This window comes from Sesamum indicum, linkage group LG11 (genome assembly GCF_000512975.1).
Source record: "Sesamum indicum cultivar Zhongzhi No. 13 linkage group LG11, S_indicum_v1.0, whole genome shotgun sequence".
NCBI lineage: Eukaryota > Viridiplantae > Streptophyta > Magnoliopsida > Lamiales > Pedaliaceae > Sesamum > Sesamum indicum.
In genome coordinates this window covers 917,759-934,941 of record NC_026155.1, presented here as the reverse complement: position 1 = coordinate 934,941, position 17,183 = coordinate 917,759, and the positions used below count along the sequence as shown (strand labels likewise).

Sequence of the window (17,183 nt, the reverse complement as noted above, 5' to 3'; positions counted from 1 at the left end):
TGGGACTTTGTTGTTCAATACAAAAGAAACAAAGTGTGAATTACCAATTTATTGTTGTGATATTGAAAATAAGTAAATTATCTTCCTATAAAAAAAATATAATAATTTATTTTTTATATTTTTAAAAATGAAACAATATACATTCCTGTCTAAAAAGGTAATTTGTTTCATTTCAAAAAACGTAGGAAGGTAAATTGTTGAATTTTAAAAAATATAAAAAGATAAATTATTATATATTTTTTCATAAGATAGTAATTTATTCATTTGTAATATCACAGGGGTTGCTTATATTTATCCCAAAAAACGAATTATTTTTGGGGTTTATGAATGTATTAAATTATTGATTAAATCATATAAAATCAATTATTAAGAATTAATTTAAATTTAGTTTTTCAAAAATAATAAATCAAACTTTAAAATTTATTTTTGATTATTTTAATATTGTGACGCCTATCATTGTCAGAAGAACATGAAACATAACTTAAATATTAGAGTGCGCACCTGTTCTACAAAAATCACCATATGATAATCTTAGAATTCTTAAAAAGATCTTACTTTGTGATGTTGCTAGACCTCGGTAGGCATTAATTTGAAACTCGATCTAAGTTCGGAACAAGTGAAAAATAATAAAACACCTATAAAAAAGTGAAGTTGTTTGAGCCCAACTTGAATGCAGTCTGATTACAATTCATGAAAATCGAATTTCACTGATAATTACTCAAATTGAAATATAATTTTTACAGTTGGACAAATATTCAAATAAATACTTAATAATAATATGATCAAGTACTAGTGCTTGAAACAATTCCGCTCCTATTAATAATATTGAATCAAGTACTTTTTGACATCATATATACTTTTATTTAATTATTATTTACAGTTGTTGGTTAATGATAAATATATAACTTGTTTATTTTCATATGTTCTGCACACCGCCATATCAACATATGGTGGGTAAGTGCGAAGAGAGACGATGAGGACAAATAGCCTAAGCCACGACGACCATATGACTCCGACTAGTTGTTTAACTAATTTATTTACGAATTTTGAAAAATTACACTAAATGATGAATGTGGAAGTTGGAATAATTATTATTAATAATAATTTTGTAGCACACATATAATATAATATGGTTATAAAAAAGAAGTTATAAAGTTGCCAAAATAAAAAAATAAATAAAAACCATAAAAAGATCAAATATCAAAATTCCACTTAGGTCCTCCATAGTTTTAGAACAAAGACTCCTTAGATATTCTTTTACCCCAATGGAAGTTCATTACGTACGCGCACTGGGAGCGGTAAAATCAGACGAACTAATTGACCAAACCCACGCCACGGATTCGGTGGAGGAGTGGCTTCACGCCACGACTGAGAGCGTGAAAGCAACCTCCTATTTTTGGAGCTCTGTAGTGGTGTCCGTCGACGTCATTTCCAATCTTGTTCCTGAGAATTCAGTCGTATCGCTCTCTCTCTCTCTCTCTTTGCAAACAAATCGAAGAATGCGTATAAATGTATACATACGGATTCCTATGTGTATATAAAGATACACGCAAACGAGCACCGTACACATACATGTGCGTGTGAATGTGTGTGTGATGTGTCTGGATTATCTTTCTCCTGACGTATGATTCATGGGAAATTAGGAAGAAATATTGGAAATTTAAACCCTAATTTTTGCATTCGCTGTGTCTCAATTTCGATCCGTGGAGAGGCCTAGGTTGGGAGTTGGTTTGGATTAGATTGTAAAGGGAGCGAACGTGGTAAGACATGATGAGCAATTGGGGGTTTTAGTGTTGTATGTTGTGGGCAGTAAGGGGCTTGTTTCGACTTTTGTGTATTGAATTTTTGTGGGATTAGGCATCGATTGATCTGGGGAGATCAATTAATGGATTAGCTTGTATCATTTATTGTGGTAATATTTTGGCAATTTTGTGGGCATTGACTTCAATTTGTAAGGAATCAGTTCGATGAATTGAGAATCCAGTTTGGAGATTCCAACACTTGAGGTTCTTTTATCCGAGTCTGGGGAGTTTTTTCTTCTAATATTTGTCTTTTTGCACGATTGAGTTAGATTTGATGTGTCTAGGGGATTTGTGTAATTGAAAGTGTATGTTTTAGTTGGTGGAAAGTTATTTTGAATTGCACACTGCAGAATGAGCTTAGAAAATGAAGACCAGAGATCCCCGGACAAGGGGTCTACCGAGTTTGATGTGGTTCTAAAGTAAGTTGTTTTGAACTGTCTTGCTTTTTATTACACGAACGTGTTCAGTTATTGTTGGATTTGAAGGTAGCTTTTATGTAAATTAATTAATACTTGGTTGTTTGATGATATAGGAAGCCGAAAATAACCTATCCAAGAGAGTTCTTGTTGTCTTTGAGTAATTTGGATATCTGCAAGAAGTTGCCAGGCGGTTTTGACGAATCACTGTTATGGTAAAAGACAACTCTGCCATCCCTTATGCTAGTTACATTTCAGGCTCTTGTAATAAATAGAAACAAATATCAGTTATTCAATTGTTTTTAATGTCTCAAAATTTAATATGTCCCTTGCTTGAGATTCTTGCCTGTAGTAGAAGCTTCTGCCTATTTGAGTGTGTTTATCTGTTGTAGTGAATTCGAGGATGCCATCCAAAGCACACAAGATCGACCAAGAAATCCTGGAAGTCTGCCTTTGCAGGGTTTCAGACGAAATGAGTATGGATCATCTCCGCCTAGTCGAGGGGATTCTGGTAATTACTCTAGAGGCATTTATGGAAAATGGGAAAGCCGTTCTTCTGGACGGAGTGATCGAGACAGTGATTCTCAATCCGACCGGGAATCAGGTTCATGTTCAGCACTCTTACTTTGGCTTACCAAATAATCAAAATAGCCTTCTATAATTTGGTGAAATGTGCTCGAGTTGTCTGGTTGGATTAGAGTGTTAAAAGGCACTATTGCTACTAGAGTATCAAAAGCCACTCTTGTAACTGATCGCACAAAAATCTGGTTTCTGGGGTCCTCTTGGATCAGGATCTCTTGATTGCAGGGGGCACACTAGATATCCTTTATTATCTTGACTGTTATATTCGAAGTCCACGCTCTGGTACTACTCTGACCCTTATTTCCCTTTGGGTTGAGTCTTGAGTCACCTGAGGCACTTTTTTCTAAATGCTCTGGTGTTGCATGAATAATTAGCCTAATTGTCAGTTAGGTAGAACCTAACTATGAGCTCATCGTTTTTCATTTCTAAAGTTGGATAAATTTGTGGATCATATTTGGTTAGCTGTGTACTAAAACTATAGCCTTCATTCATTCCTTGACTCTAAGGCCTTTAATCATTCCTTCACTTCTTTTTCTTAAACTTTCTCTGGATTTAGGAGCACTGTGTAATGGTCCATCAATTTTCGTCAGTGTTGTTCTCTACTTAAAAGCATAATCCTCTACAGTGTGGTGCTTTATTGGTCAAGCTCATTTACCTTCTGAATTGTACTTGCATCACAAATTGAATTCTCCTATGTGCTCTTTTTTCGGATGTGTACGAACATTCCTTAAATCGCGATTTCCTTACTGAAGGTACCTCTTATCGTAAGGCAAGTTGTCATACCACTAACTCTAACACTACTTTTAAGGGCAAAAGTGTAAAGATACTAAGGCGTTTATTTATTCAATACTTTGTGCCAACTGAAAATGGGGCATGCAAATTGGAGTAGACAGAGTAGCATGTACGTAGTTAGGACTTTTTTGCTAATAACTTTTCCTGCACTCCCATGCTCGCTTACCTGCTCTGTGTACGTGTCATATTTTACATTTATGTGAGTTTCATCTTCTATCATACTTCTTTTCCTGATTACCTTTATCAAATTTTTTTCCTGGATTTTAATTACTCGATCCCTTCTCATATAGATTCTGGGAGGCGCTACGGCCATCATGCTCGACGGTCTTGGCAAACTTCAGAGCAAGATGGTCTCCTTGGGAGTGGTTCATTTCCACGACCATCTGGATATGCGGGTGGGATCGCTGCTCCTAAGGTGAGAGCAAATGAACACTATCAACTTAGCAAGAGCACTGAACCATATCATCCTCCACGACCGTACAAGGTTAAGCAATACTTTCTAGTATCTTATTCTTAACATTTATACTTGTTTTTCTTTTGTTTGTTGTTTCCTGGATTTGTCTGTTTATATCTGAACATTGTGTTGTGCAACTCATAATTGTTTCAGGCAGTACCTTATTCAAGAAGAGACACCGACTCCTACAATGATGAAACTTTTGGTTCAACGGAATGCAGTAATGAGGATAAGGCAGAGGAGGAGAGGAGGAGAAGAGGTACTGTTTTATACTAATTGAAGCATCCTTGGTTTTTATATTGCTCATCCGATCCTTTTAACTCGTTGGATACTCTCTTTCCAAAATTTAGCCTCTTTTGAGATGATGAGAAAGGAACAGCAAAAGGCTCTTCAAGAGAAGCAAAAATTATTGCTGGAGAAGCATAAGTCTACTGATGTCTCCGAACTTCATGAACTACTGGAGGATAAAAAAGAGAAAAAGGAACCATTTCTCAGGAACAATGAGTTTGAGGTTTCTGCTGCAACTCCTACCTTGGGAAATGATTCAGAAAAATCTTCTTTCGCTTCAAATTCTCCTGCATCCAGACCACTTGTTCCACCTGGTTTTAAAAACAATATACTGGAAAAAAGTTCCGTAGTGAGATCTCCTATTCATAATCCATTATTAGAGGTATGCTAGTTCAACTTTCCTTTTTTTTTTAATCTTCTCCACAGGCTTCAGTTGGAGAGATGCATGATGATTTTACAATATTTTTCAATAGTAAGGCTCATTCTCTGCATGAGATTGTAGTCTAGCATCTTCATGCTTGAGCTGTATGCAATATTTTTTTACTTCCCATTAAAGATGCCAAAAAATAAATGGATTTATGACACTTGAACCTTTACAATTAGAGCTCTGAATGTTAAATAGTTCTTTGAAGGACATGATTCTCTTTTAATGTTTGCGGGTTTTCTTCAGCTTGATGACTTTGACCAATTTGGTTGTCTGCTTTTATTTCATGGTAAGTTCCCAATGTTGAGAAGTGAAAAAATGGGTTCGTGGAACGTGGCTGCAACTATAATCCTTATGCTTTTCCCCTTCTTTGTCTTCTCTATTTCTGGCTCTCAGGATTCTGCTTGTACCTTTTCTCCATTAAAATTTTTGGTTCAATAACTTCCAGTTCTGATACCAGATGTGGGTCCTTACTTTTTGTTTTTCTGTCATATTTGGGCCTGAATGATGTCTCTCAAGATACTGCTTGTACTTTTTTCTCCCCAAAATATTTGGATTCACTTCTTAAGACCAGTAGACAAAATCCTTGCTCTTTTGTTTTCTGTCACATTGGACCTGGATGCTGTCTCCCTGTATACTGCTTATGCTTTTCTCCAAAATTTTGGGTGCACTTCTTAAACCAGGTGAATGAGTCCTTACTCTTTTAGGTCGTCTGGGGCAGAGCATGTCTGGTTGTTTTAATAAAGTTAAAATAACTTTAGCATCTGATCTTGAGTTAAAGGTGTACTAGGCAACAAATTTGCAAAATATTTCTTTGCTTGTCCAACACTTCTAAAGCTTTACGGAGCACTTTCCTTGACGATACTTTTACAATTTCAAATACTGTAAGTTGAATTCGTAATCTGTTGTAATGTTGGTGTTCTGGTTTTAGAACATTGTTTAATATTGTTTGACTTCCCCTTGGGTGTATTTCTGTGGTGAAACACCTCCCTTGATTATTGCTCTCTGGGTGGACTTAGGAACTTGGTTTTATGTGTAGCTGAATAACAACCTGACCTCAGCAAGAGAAGAGGAAATGAGCCTTTTCTTCAATTTTACTTGCAAGAAATAGTAACTCACATAAATGAGATCCATTTTTTCCTAATAAGAATTTCTCTCTTTGGAATAAGGCTCATGTCATTTTGTTCTTTTACGATTACATATGATTCTTTGTTTTACTTCCTGTTAAATTTTTAACTTTTAGATGGCAATAGTTACTCCATGGAAATCCTGCTTCCTAGCAAACCATGAGTTGAATCGTTTATCTAACAGCATGCATGGAGTAGAGTTATCCATCCAGTAGTCTAGACTGATATTATAGACCAGCGCAACACAAAGCAAAGATGGATTGTACTCATTCTTCTTAGGAGATTCGATGTGAGGCCCTGAAGGTCCTTGGCCCCCCATCTATATAAATGATATACTTGTGACTAATAGAGATGTGAAGATTCATCTCATGTAGAGTCTCCCTAGCCAGCATTAATTGACCCAACATTGAGATAATTTACGTGCTGGTTGATGGGCTTTACGGGAAACATGCACATCTATTGATTTCTTACATCCTGCATTTCTACTACCTAAAGTTTAAGAAGCCTACTATGGAGACTAAAGAGAATTTCATATAGCCAGTTTAGCAAAATATTGCACTTTGCTCTTCTTGTTGGGTTTGTGCAATGAATTTAGAGTGGAATCCTTCTCTTTGTGAGGAGCATCTGTTAATTTTTTGTGGTACTCATTGTTCTGTTCTGTCAGTGATGAATTTATGTTAAGGGCAATGTACTCTATCTCTAATGCATTTGTTAGGAATAATTGTTATCCGGTTCATGCTATTTTTTTAAATAATTGTTGCATCATCTAAATGAAGATCATTATCATGTTTATTTCTCTTCTGAAAGATTGTATCTTGTGCTTTTACAGGAGGGGAGACGTGTAACAGGTTCGGATGCTGAAATCAACCTTGTGCAGAATGGTATTAATGATGGTTTAGAGCAACGGTTATCTCAAGATATCAGTTTATTTGATGGGAAACCTGCAGAGAAGACATGTCATACAACCCTTTTTGATAAAGGAGAAAATGTGTTACGCAAGAGTACAGATTTGCCTATCAGTAAACCTGGCATGGTAGATCAATTACCCCATGCTTCGAGTCATTCAAATGGGACTTTGGAAAACCCTGAAAGTGTTGAATTAAGTGTTGTTGCATTGGAGGATAAGATAGTTGGTGACTCCAACAAAAGTTTTTCAACTTCAATTTTGGAAAAAATATTTGGCAGTACATTATCTATCAATGAAGATGGTCCCAGTGCAGCTGAGGTAATTAAATTCGTTGTCGCTGCAACCTATCCAACTGCTGCAGACTTTCTGTGGGCTGAACAATCTCATGTCTCGTAAAATAACTTGCATTTTATGTTTGTGAAACTTAAAACTTGATAAATGAATGTAAAACTCGAAAACTATTGGACTTTTGGTTCTTCTCGTTCTCCTTATATGCCACACTTGGTCTAGATAAATGGATGTGAAATTTGGTAATTTTTGAACCCCCTCTTCCTCTAAGAAAAACGTTTGAGAACTAGGAGGAATGTGGACACCTACTTCTAGGGATTGAAGTGCGAAGTGATTTGCAAAATGGTCTCACTAGCTGGATAATCTGTTGTGGCTTGTTGAGATGTTTTATTATGTCTAACTGGTTAGTCCATATGGTGCCAGATTACTCTAGACTATGACATAAGTAATCGAGAATTGTTGATGACCACGTATTCACTTCTGTGCTTTCCGTTGTTGGTATGTGAACCAATGACAGATGCCGGAGCTATTATGAAATTTTGCAACTCTACATTCGCTGTTAAGCTTGGAATTGTTAGGATTCCATCAGCTAAATTTACTCATGTTGACGGTGAAACTTCAGTAATACAGATATTAATTTCTTATTTGTGTTTGAGCATCTTATGTCAGTTACCTTGTAGAAGTTAGCTATAAACCCCAGCGGAGAGCTGTAGTTTTCATACGTCGTGAATTTGTATTTACCAAATTTATGAGTTGAAATAGATTGATATGTTCTTTTTTAACAATGGTCTATTCATTTATCTGAGATGAGCATTTTGTGTTTGGCTGAGACTGTTTTCCTGTTACTAGTTGGTTTGTGTGGATAATGGATTTGATCTTGGTCAAAATAAGTGCTGATATCTACTTTCCTTTTGTTTTAGTAAGCTTTTTCATGTATTCTTCTATCTGATGTGAGTCTGTTTCGCTAGTACTAACTTCTATGTCCTATTTGTTCTTAACTAGCACAATGATAGTAAACCTGATGACACATGGAGCCCCAATTCGGCTAAGTCATCAAAGTTTGCCCAATGGTTTTTTGAGGAAGGTGCGATGATTAAGATTTTTCTTTTCAATATTTGAATAATTACGGACTCGACTGTCTTTATTTGGTTATAAGTAATATTTTATGTTCTTTCAGAACCAAAGCCTGTTGATGATGCATCGTCTGCAAAGCCAAGCAGTCTATTGTCTTTAATAGGCAGTGGTGATAAAGACAGATATCAAGTTTCTGACACAGAAGCAGCCCAGAACTTTCCATGTGATCTCTCCAATAAGACCTCAAAACAATCTAGTAAGCTTACACTTGACATGCCATCTGCAGTTGATGGGGTCTCTGACCGGGCATGTATTGATAACAAACATGGGACTATTCCAACTGTCCTCACCTGTGAAGACCTTGAACAATCAATTTTGACAGAGTACTCCGCAAAGACTAAGAACCCACTTCTAAATGGCTGGAGTTCTGCTGATACAAATACTGAACAACCAAGTGAGCATGTCAATGATCATGCATCTGTTCACCTGCTTTCTCTATTGCAGAAGGGAACAGACAAGAGTAATGTGACTCTGAACTCCGGGGTTGATATCAATATGTTAGAGAAACCTCTAATCTCTCAAGAAAATGATATGGGCACAGCCGTAGAAGAGCCTAAAGGCGAAGAGAATTGTAAGAATGACCTTAATTCGGGAAAGACACTTACTCTTGAAACACTGTTTGGATCTGCTTTTATGAAGGAGCTACAATCGGTTGGAGCACCTGTTTCTATACAAAGGAGCTCCGCTGGGTCAGCGGAAGTTGATGCCGGAGACCCTCATGGATTACCTTTTCCAGTCATTAACAACGAAGTTTCTTCTTCAGCAATTGATGAAGTTGGCCTCCAAGAACTAAGTCACGACCGTAGGGTTTTTGTTTCAAATCACGGGCGGCAGATAAGGATGAGTACGGCTGAAAACTGGCTTGGTTTTGATGGTTTCCAAATTGGAACAACTTCACCAAAGCATCATCCTGAGGCAGTCCCCAAACACAGTGGGCTTGAAGAGGCAGTTGGATTTCAGCTGCCTGAAGAGAACATTATCCCTGTCACCGATCCTAGGAATCATCGGATTTCAACATTTGTGCCTGCCCACAATTCAGTTAACAATGTAAACTTTTCCTCAAATATACCAATCAATGTGATGGACAAACTGGCAGCTGCTAGTGCTGTTAAGGATGAAAGATTTATGCCAGGTCCAGAGAGTCTGCCCTTCATACACGGTCCTTTCGGAAACATGGAGCCTGAATTTCCCTATCAGAATCTTCCGGTGCAGCAATCATCACCAGAGTTTCAGCCTCCTCAAATGGCCCATGTCAGGCCATCATATAATCAGTTGGAGTCACATCTTGCTCACATGAGTTCCCAGATGAAGTTCTTGGGTCCAGAGCCCATGTTTAATCATGATTTTCCAGCCAGTGGCCAATTTCCTTCAGCCATGAATCAGCATCCTTTTCATCGCCCAAATATTGGTGTTTCTGGATTTGACGGCCCATCCCATCACTCAATGCTGCATCAGATGCAAATGTCAGGCAACCGTACTCCTCATGTACTACCTGACTTACCAAGGGGTGGGCCAGCTGCCCACCATGGCAATCGAGCGAGTGGTTTTATCCAGGAAATGAACCAAATCCAAGGCTTCCCTTTTAGGCCTCTCCAACCGAACATTGGCAGTGATGGGTTCCCCATACCAGGTAAATGCTTCTTATATTTCATTAAATGATACTAATTTAAATATTTCTTGCCTTTTGCGATTCTTTTTATAATAACTGAAGATACAAGATTATCATCGCAAGTTTCCTTGACAGAACGGGATGCTGTGCAAAAATATGTTTGCTTTTTTTTATTGCTATTTTAGGAATACTTGTATACAGACTTCTCGTTACTAGTCATATTACAGTATGATCCCTGGTTCCTGAAAAACCTTTGTTAGTGTCTGCCGGCTAAAAAGAAGTATCTGGAAATTGCAATCCATTTTACCCTGTAGGAAATATTGCAAAAAGAAAAAAGAAACCCAAAAGCAACAAATTTCCTTACAGCCAAAAATTTGGAAAATTTTGAAACTTCCTCTCTCCTCTCCCCTCTATCTATGTGTACCACACGAGCTCTCTGGTGTGTACTTTATTACATACATGCACACATACACCTACACCATCGCCTGGTAGGGGAGGCAACAGGGTTCAGCTGGGATAGCGGGAGGTGGGTGGTTCTGTGGATTGGTTTGGTAGGAGAATAAAGAGGAAACAGCAGAAGAAGAAGAGAAGAAAAAGACAGACAATAATAATAATTAAACTGAAACATAAATTTGCTGGGCATAACCTAACATTTACACCACCTATAGTAAAAGGAGACCCCAGTGCACCTGAACGATCACATGCACATAGGGAAAAGACATCTCTATCTGCAGAAAATGGTCAAAACCAATGGTGGAGAATCCAGTAAGCATCCCAAGATACCACTATTCTCCCAGCTGGTATGATTCAGACTGGAATGTTTTGAAGGGGGGAAGAACTCAAATCTACCTCTCCTACATCGAACCACGGTGGGGAGGGGGAGGATTAATTACCTCTTTCTTTATTTGTTGTAAAAGCATAATTAGTGCTCAACCTCCTCTGGCAATTATACAATAATAGTTTATGGCTGCAGCCGACATGCTTGTAAGCTAATATACCCTTTTGCGGGAATCTTGGATTTGTTTCTCGAGATCAAGCATCTCTGATCACTATGTGGGTCAGTCCTTTAGATCTTTAGGGTTAAAGCAACTCTCATTCTTGTTAACTTTGATTGTATCGTGGTTTACCAGTCTTGTTGCTGCTTCTCGAAACTGAATTATCATTCTGTCAGAAAATTTTAGTTAGAAGCATAGCCTCCAGGTCAAAGAAATCATTTGCTTTGATTATTTCTATGGAAATTACGCTTGCAATTTTTATTTTGCAGCTCCAGACGTCCATTCTGGAAGTAATCCTCCTGAGGCTTTCCAAAGGCTAATTGAGATGGAGCTCCAGGCAAACTCAAAGCACATCCATCCATTTGCCACTGGTCACAACCAAGGAGTATATGGTCGTGAGATTGACATGGGTTTCCGATATAGATAGATAGTTTCTAATAGAAATCATACAATATAGCATATCCATGTTGATTGTACAAATCCATCTTTCCACAAGGATTGACATAACGCTCTTTGTATGGTGGAATTTGTTTCTTTGTAACTTGCGGATATACCAACACACAGGGATGTCGATATGCATGAATGAGACAATCCGACAGTATTTCTTTTGGCTCTGGTTTTCAATTCTCCTGCCCCATGTGTGTTTCAGCAGATCTACATTGATAAACAATTGTTCAAAGAATGAAAGAAGGGACCACCAATGCGGTACAAGTTACACTTGCCCACCCGCGGGGGAGGGGGGGGGGCGGCGGTAGAAAAAGATGGTAATATCACACCATAGTAAATATCAAGAACAGGAACAGAGAAGTGTTGTTTCAAGGCGTAGGGCCTCAAACTGTACATGGCTGCAAGAACTGCAGAAGGCTATCTATTTGTCCTATTCGATCAGGTAGACATACTGCCCGATCCACAACATTTTTATTATTTATTAGCGGGAGAACACTTCGTAGGACATGTTTACAACAGATGTACACACACGTGAAAACTGAAGATGCTCCCCACTCCCACTCACTATACAAGTACAAGCTATAATTTCCAGATATTTCCTTGGTCAAAAAGACTCAAAATCCAATCCACTGGCACACACCCTTCCAGTTCTGTACATAAAGATAAATCAATAAATTAAAGCAGCTGCAGTAGATGATCACGTGAACGCGTGCATGGTCACTGGATATTGTGAGCTTTAAGCTGACGGCAGAACCAATAATCTTCAGAAACTTGTCCGGCTGTGCTGCCCAGTTTAACGGAAGCTCGTCAACAGTAAGGAGCTATAGAATTCTGGATATGAGAGTTCACATTTGCTTTTCGAGAACTTCATACAGATGGAATTGTACTCCCCGTGCCATTGCTTTCAGTACCAACACCAGTATAGGATGATAACAACCTCCTCTGTTAACCATCAAGGGGAAACACTAAGCGTACGCTAATATGTAAAAGCATGTCATGATTTAACAACTAAAGTGACAACTAAATAATGACTGCAGATTGCACCTAGGCAATTGGCATGACAAAATAGTAATTAATTTTTTTTTAAAAAGATATTCCTTCAAAACGAAGATTTTTACAACACTGAGAATAGAAGCATTCATTTTCCAAAAATAGGCACCACCTACAAGTGGTTAATTTCATGCATGGATTTGCATCTCCATCATTAGGAATTAATCTGTCTTCAATCAATATCAATACCAAATTGAACAAAGTTAGACTTACATGATCTTCAAATTCAGGGCTCACCAGATTGACTGCAAGATTCTTCATCAACATCAACACCTACAGCAAGCATGCACCATCTTACTAAATAATTAAAACTACTGAGGAACCAAGACTTCGACATACAAAATTGAGGAGAATATCAGGATCTATTAAAAGTCAGAGGCCAATTGCTGTTGAGACAACAAAAGATGTATGCACAAACTTTTGATGATCCTAAATTGCACATCGCTAAAGTGGCAGCAGCACTTGAATACATAGGACAAGAGAACATGTTGTCAAATTCCATGTTCTCATGGATTGATTCAGCATTGTTTTCCCCTCAGGCACAGAAGGTATTAGGAATACAGAATCAATCTGACCACAGTAGCTCATGGAGGGCTAGTTAGGAGAGAACTTAATTGGATGATCCAGGAATCTCCAGAAAGGCAAAAGCATAACTGAAGGAAGAAGTTACTATACAAAATCCAGTTCCAGAGAACTGCAAAAGATACATATATGCAAAGCATCAACTTACCGTCTCAACGTTTATAGGTTCCATCTTCTTTAATCTTTGCAAGTGATCACTTGCACAAGGGTCAAAAACACTGCCAATGAAGTGATAAACTTGAGCAAAATCTGGCATAACTGCACGACAAAAACCAAAGTAAATTCAAAACGGTGGCAAAAAGAATTTGACAAATAAAGAATGACATCCATGTAGAACGGAGAAATTCTGTGAAGACAGAACAATGTGATCTTCCTTGGTAAAAATCAGCTGTAAATAGATGAAGTAGATCTACGGTGTTGACCATACAAATCCAAGCAATAAAGTTAAACCGTAGCAAATGAGAGGAACCGTTAAAAATCAGTTTCTAAACATCCCAATTAAATCAGAGGGTCATAGTTTTGAGCTTGCACATTGCAGGCAAGCAAGTCATTCTCCTAAGATACATGCTTGAACCAACAGATGTAGAAAAGAAGAGGAGAGGAGGGCGGGGAAGCAGACCTCTCGCTGTGTTGTACTGTTCCACTTTCAGGTTTCCTTGTGTACCATCAGATGTCCATACGCGATGTGTGCTCTCATTGCTACTGCTGCTATAATTATTGGCTAATCCAGTATCATCTGGAACAACAAACAAAGATGTTTCATTACTGCTGCTGCGACTCAACTATTAGCTAACACAACATTTCACCAGAAAGGAAACGTACCTTTTGAAATATGTGACAAACATCCTGTTGGTACAGCATTGTAAGTCCAAGAAGGGACAGGTGCATTACCAATTGTTTTCCTGGGTATCAAAAGTGAATCCGGTCTGACAGCATATCCAGATTCCAGAGCAGCTGAAGGTTGCAAAACTCCTGTGGCTTGAGGCAGAACTGCATTGGTTCAGAGCAAAATACAACAATACAAAGATGCTAAGGTTACAAGATGCCCTGGTGCAAAGAGCAATAAGTGCACAGACAAGAAAGACAACTAACCATTTTTTTGGGCCTTCTGTGGATAAGGATGAGCTGCTTTTCTTTTTGGGCGTGGAGGAGGTACATGCTCACTTGTCCCATTTTTCTGGACTTTCAGAAAATATTTTTGAGCATGGCTGCGGATCTGCAAAACATACTCTCTTGAGTCTCTGGAAGCACGGAATACAGCCATTTTCACAAAATCTGTCACTTTTACTTTGCAGCATACGTTATGTACACATGCCAAATTAGCCACATACCCTTTACGGAGGCATAACGTTGGCAACTAAATGCTCCTATAGATGAAAATGGAAATTAAAGATTTCGAGACAGAAGAAGGAAGACTAGGCTAGAAAAAACAGAAACTGCAGGATTTAAATTAAGGCAAAAACTGTTATGGAAAATGAAGGGACCACATGCCTCAGCCAGGAACTCTCTCACAATGCCGAAAATGGACCATATCTACCATGATACTTAATTTTCCATACATCCTGACTCTGTTAAAAAAATAGATACAATTATTGGAGTCAGGGCGATTTTCATTACGCATTTAATGACCATGAACAGAGTAATTAACTTTCAAGATTTCAAGCAGTCAGACAAAATACTAAAGCCACAGTTTCTTGCATCACCTTTTATAGAAGTGTAAATCAACTTAAGTTTACCTGGATAACAGTCTTTGACCCGACAAATGCTTCGATCTTCTTCCAGTCACGATCAAATCTGGAAGTGAAAAATGTAAATCAGAAACCAGCTAAGATCATCACGCGTTTAACAACAAAGAAAAGTCGTACCAAAAAACTCGAGTATCATCCATATCCCCAATCTATTATTTTATTTTTCCCACCATCAAGAACCCAGAACAAGCACAAATAATATACAAAAATACTACGAAAACAAGAAAACCCCAATATTCTCAAAGCAAAAGTTCACAAGCCTCCTTTATCCTGTACTCAATTCCCACTCAAAGAACTCAAAAAACCTTAAAAGAAACCAGGATAGAACACTCAAACATATAAAACTCAATTCGAGAATTGCCAGCCACAAGAAAAAAGTTTCTACTTCTCAACCCCTCCCCCCAACCAGCGAAAAACAAAAAAAAAAATGATAAAAACGAAAATAGAAAAAAGAACACTTACAACTGAAGGGCTTCAAGGAATTTGTCATGCTCCTGCTCACTCCAGCTCTCTCTCGACTTAGTAATCGTGTACGGCTTTCGGATCTTCTTGTTAGTATCATCAACTGCAGAACCTACATTCCCGATCGCCGTCGCTTGAAGCAAATGACCATCACTCCTATTCACACCCGGAATCTTCATCGGATCCCCACCCATGTAACTGTAAAAATAGGTAAAATTCTGATCCGGTGGTGGATTCGGATACACCGACACCATGTATGTTGATCAAATATCCAGAACCCAACAACCTCAAAATCCAAAAATAAAAAATAAAAAACACGAAATCACAAACCACAATAGAAGGAAGAATGATTCTCTAGTAAATAAATTTCGGTTCTCTTGAAATTTTGAGGGTTTTTTCTGTGGTTTGTGTTGGTGAGGAAGAACCAAGAAGCAGAGAGTGGTGGACTGGACTTTGAGGTCTATATATATATATGTATATATATAGAGAGAGAGAGAGAGCGGGTAAATAACCAACCGCCTTTGTGTGGGGGAGCGGGAAGAGGAGATCTGAGCCATACACGTATGGGTAGGGGTAGATGGTGATGGGGAGGAATTGTTCCAGTTCGGCATGATGAGGTGTCAGTGTGAGAATGGATGGTTCCCGAAGTTTCTCCTTTTGCGGGGTGAAAAGTGAAGAAAACTGAAAAATTTTGTAAGCTACTTTTCATGCTTTGACTTTTTTCTCACTACCATTTTGACTAATCTTAATATACCCAACCAACCCTTTTAAATCCTTAATCTCACATTTTATGTACCAAAAATATAAAATATTTTAATTTATTATTTTTAATATAATTATTACTTAGATATGTATTAGTAATGCTTTGACGTTATCATATTATTATTATTATATCTAAATAGCGAATAGAGAAGAAATATTTAATTTCATTAATAAAGAGTTATTTGAAATGCACATGTGTGTATTTTACTTTCAGTTACTGACACTGACAAGCAACGGAAAGTGGTAATAAGCTGTTGTTGTCATAGTCATACACCAATTTGAAGAGTTTGTGAAGGTGTGTCAACAATAGAGAAAGATTCCCTGATATTGAAATTGAAGAATATGCAGCTAAATCTTCTTACCATTCCTACCAACACTTGTTCCTTTCAACCTTTGTTGTTATTTCTACATCCTATGAAAATTTTATGTGATAATACCTATTTATGTAATAACAATACAATAATACTTAAAACATACTTGATTTGAAACAGCATAGATATTTTCCTTAGGTCATGAGGGCCCCTGACTTTCTATTTTACTCGTATTACTCACTTATCTCTTATCACTTTATTAGTATTTAGGCTACATTTCAATCAACTTTATTGAAATTTATCATAATTATAAATACCATTCTTTTGAAAATTTATAAATATTCAACTGAAACTAATGACCATCAAACAAATACAAAAAAAAAATGCATTGTAGGAGGGTTTTGCCAAATGGTTGTTAATTTAAGAGAGTATTCGTAATTTTTTAAATAATAAATAAAAAATTTTAATTATAACAAACTTCATAAAATCTATTTGTAATTTATCCTAGTATTTATCATCGTGTTCCTTTGACTTGCAGCGAACATATTCCCTGCTGTGCAGTCTATTCAGTAACCTACAATAAAAGCTTAGTAAGTAGTAGCTGAATAAAAAATACAAGAAATTGATGTGAAGTCGGCATTGAAAATATTTGGTGTGTAAACGAACCATACTCATCCGTACAAAGATTTCTTTACCTCAACACTACAGTTATTGAGTCTGCTTCTTCAAGTCATAGCTAAATTAAAAATTAGGCATGTTTAGTACAGGCAGCAATCATTGCCCAATCCCTTGCTTTCACTGCAAGAGACTTGGGAACAAACTCATATGAGGGGTTTTGCGTAAAGATGAATGATCACCGAGTCTAAGATAATGACAGTGTTTCAAGATATCATGACCGTTCATATGTAGATCTTACGTTCGAACCCCACATGACAGATGATCATGATGTTATGTCGAAATGAAGACCTCGAAAGAAAAATCAACCGACACATACCCCACCATC

At 37.4% G+C, this 17,183-nt stretch overlaps 2 protein-coding genes across 4 annotated transcripts; one reads left to right on the top strand and one right to left on the bottom strand.

Annotated features, from left to right (window-relative positions):
* On the top strand, window positions 1,422–11,430 carry LOC105173126. The gene is made up of 10 exons (XM_011094785.2): window positions 1,422–2,221; window positions 2,335–2,433; window positions 2,611–2,822; window positions 3,883–4,076; window positions 4,200–4,305; window positions 4,397–4,716; window positions 6,715–7,110; window positions 8,083–8,164; window positions 8,258–9,844; window positions 11,088–11,430. Exons 1-10 carry the CDS (start codon window positions 2,154–2,156, stop codon window positions 11,243–11,245), a joined length of 3,222 nt encoding a protein of 1,073 aa, XP_011093087.1. The 5' UTR covers window positions 1,422–2,153; the 3' UTR covers window positions 11,246–11,430.
* On the bottom strand, window positions 11,573–15,582 carry LOC105173125 (protein REVEILLE 6). 3 transcript variants are annotated; one of them, XM_011094782.2, is made up of 8 exons: window positions 15,108–15,582; window positions 14,634–14,691; window positions 13,990–14,113; window positions 13,720–13,887; window positions 13,517–13,633; window positions 13,046–13,155; window positions 12,529–12,588; window positions 11,573–12,207 (listed from the first exon to the last, which is right to left on the bottom strand). In XM_011094782.2, exons 1-8 carry the CDS (start codon window positions 15,359–15,361, stop codon window positions 12,133–12,135), a joined length of 966 nt encoding a protein of 321 aa, XP_011093084.1. In that variant the 5' UTR covers window positions 15,362–15,582; the 3' UTR covers window positions 11,573–12,132. The 3 variants fall into 3 exon arrangements, with proteins under 3 accessions (XP_011093084.1, XP_011093085.1, XP_020553549.1); XM_011094783.2 differs by having other exon boundaries at window positions 13,720–13,875; XM_020697890.1 differs by having other exon boundaries at window positions 13,720–13,869.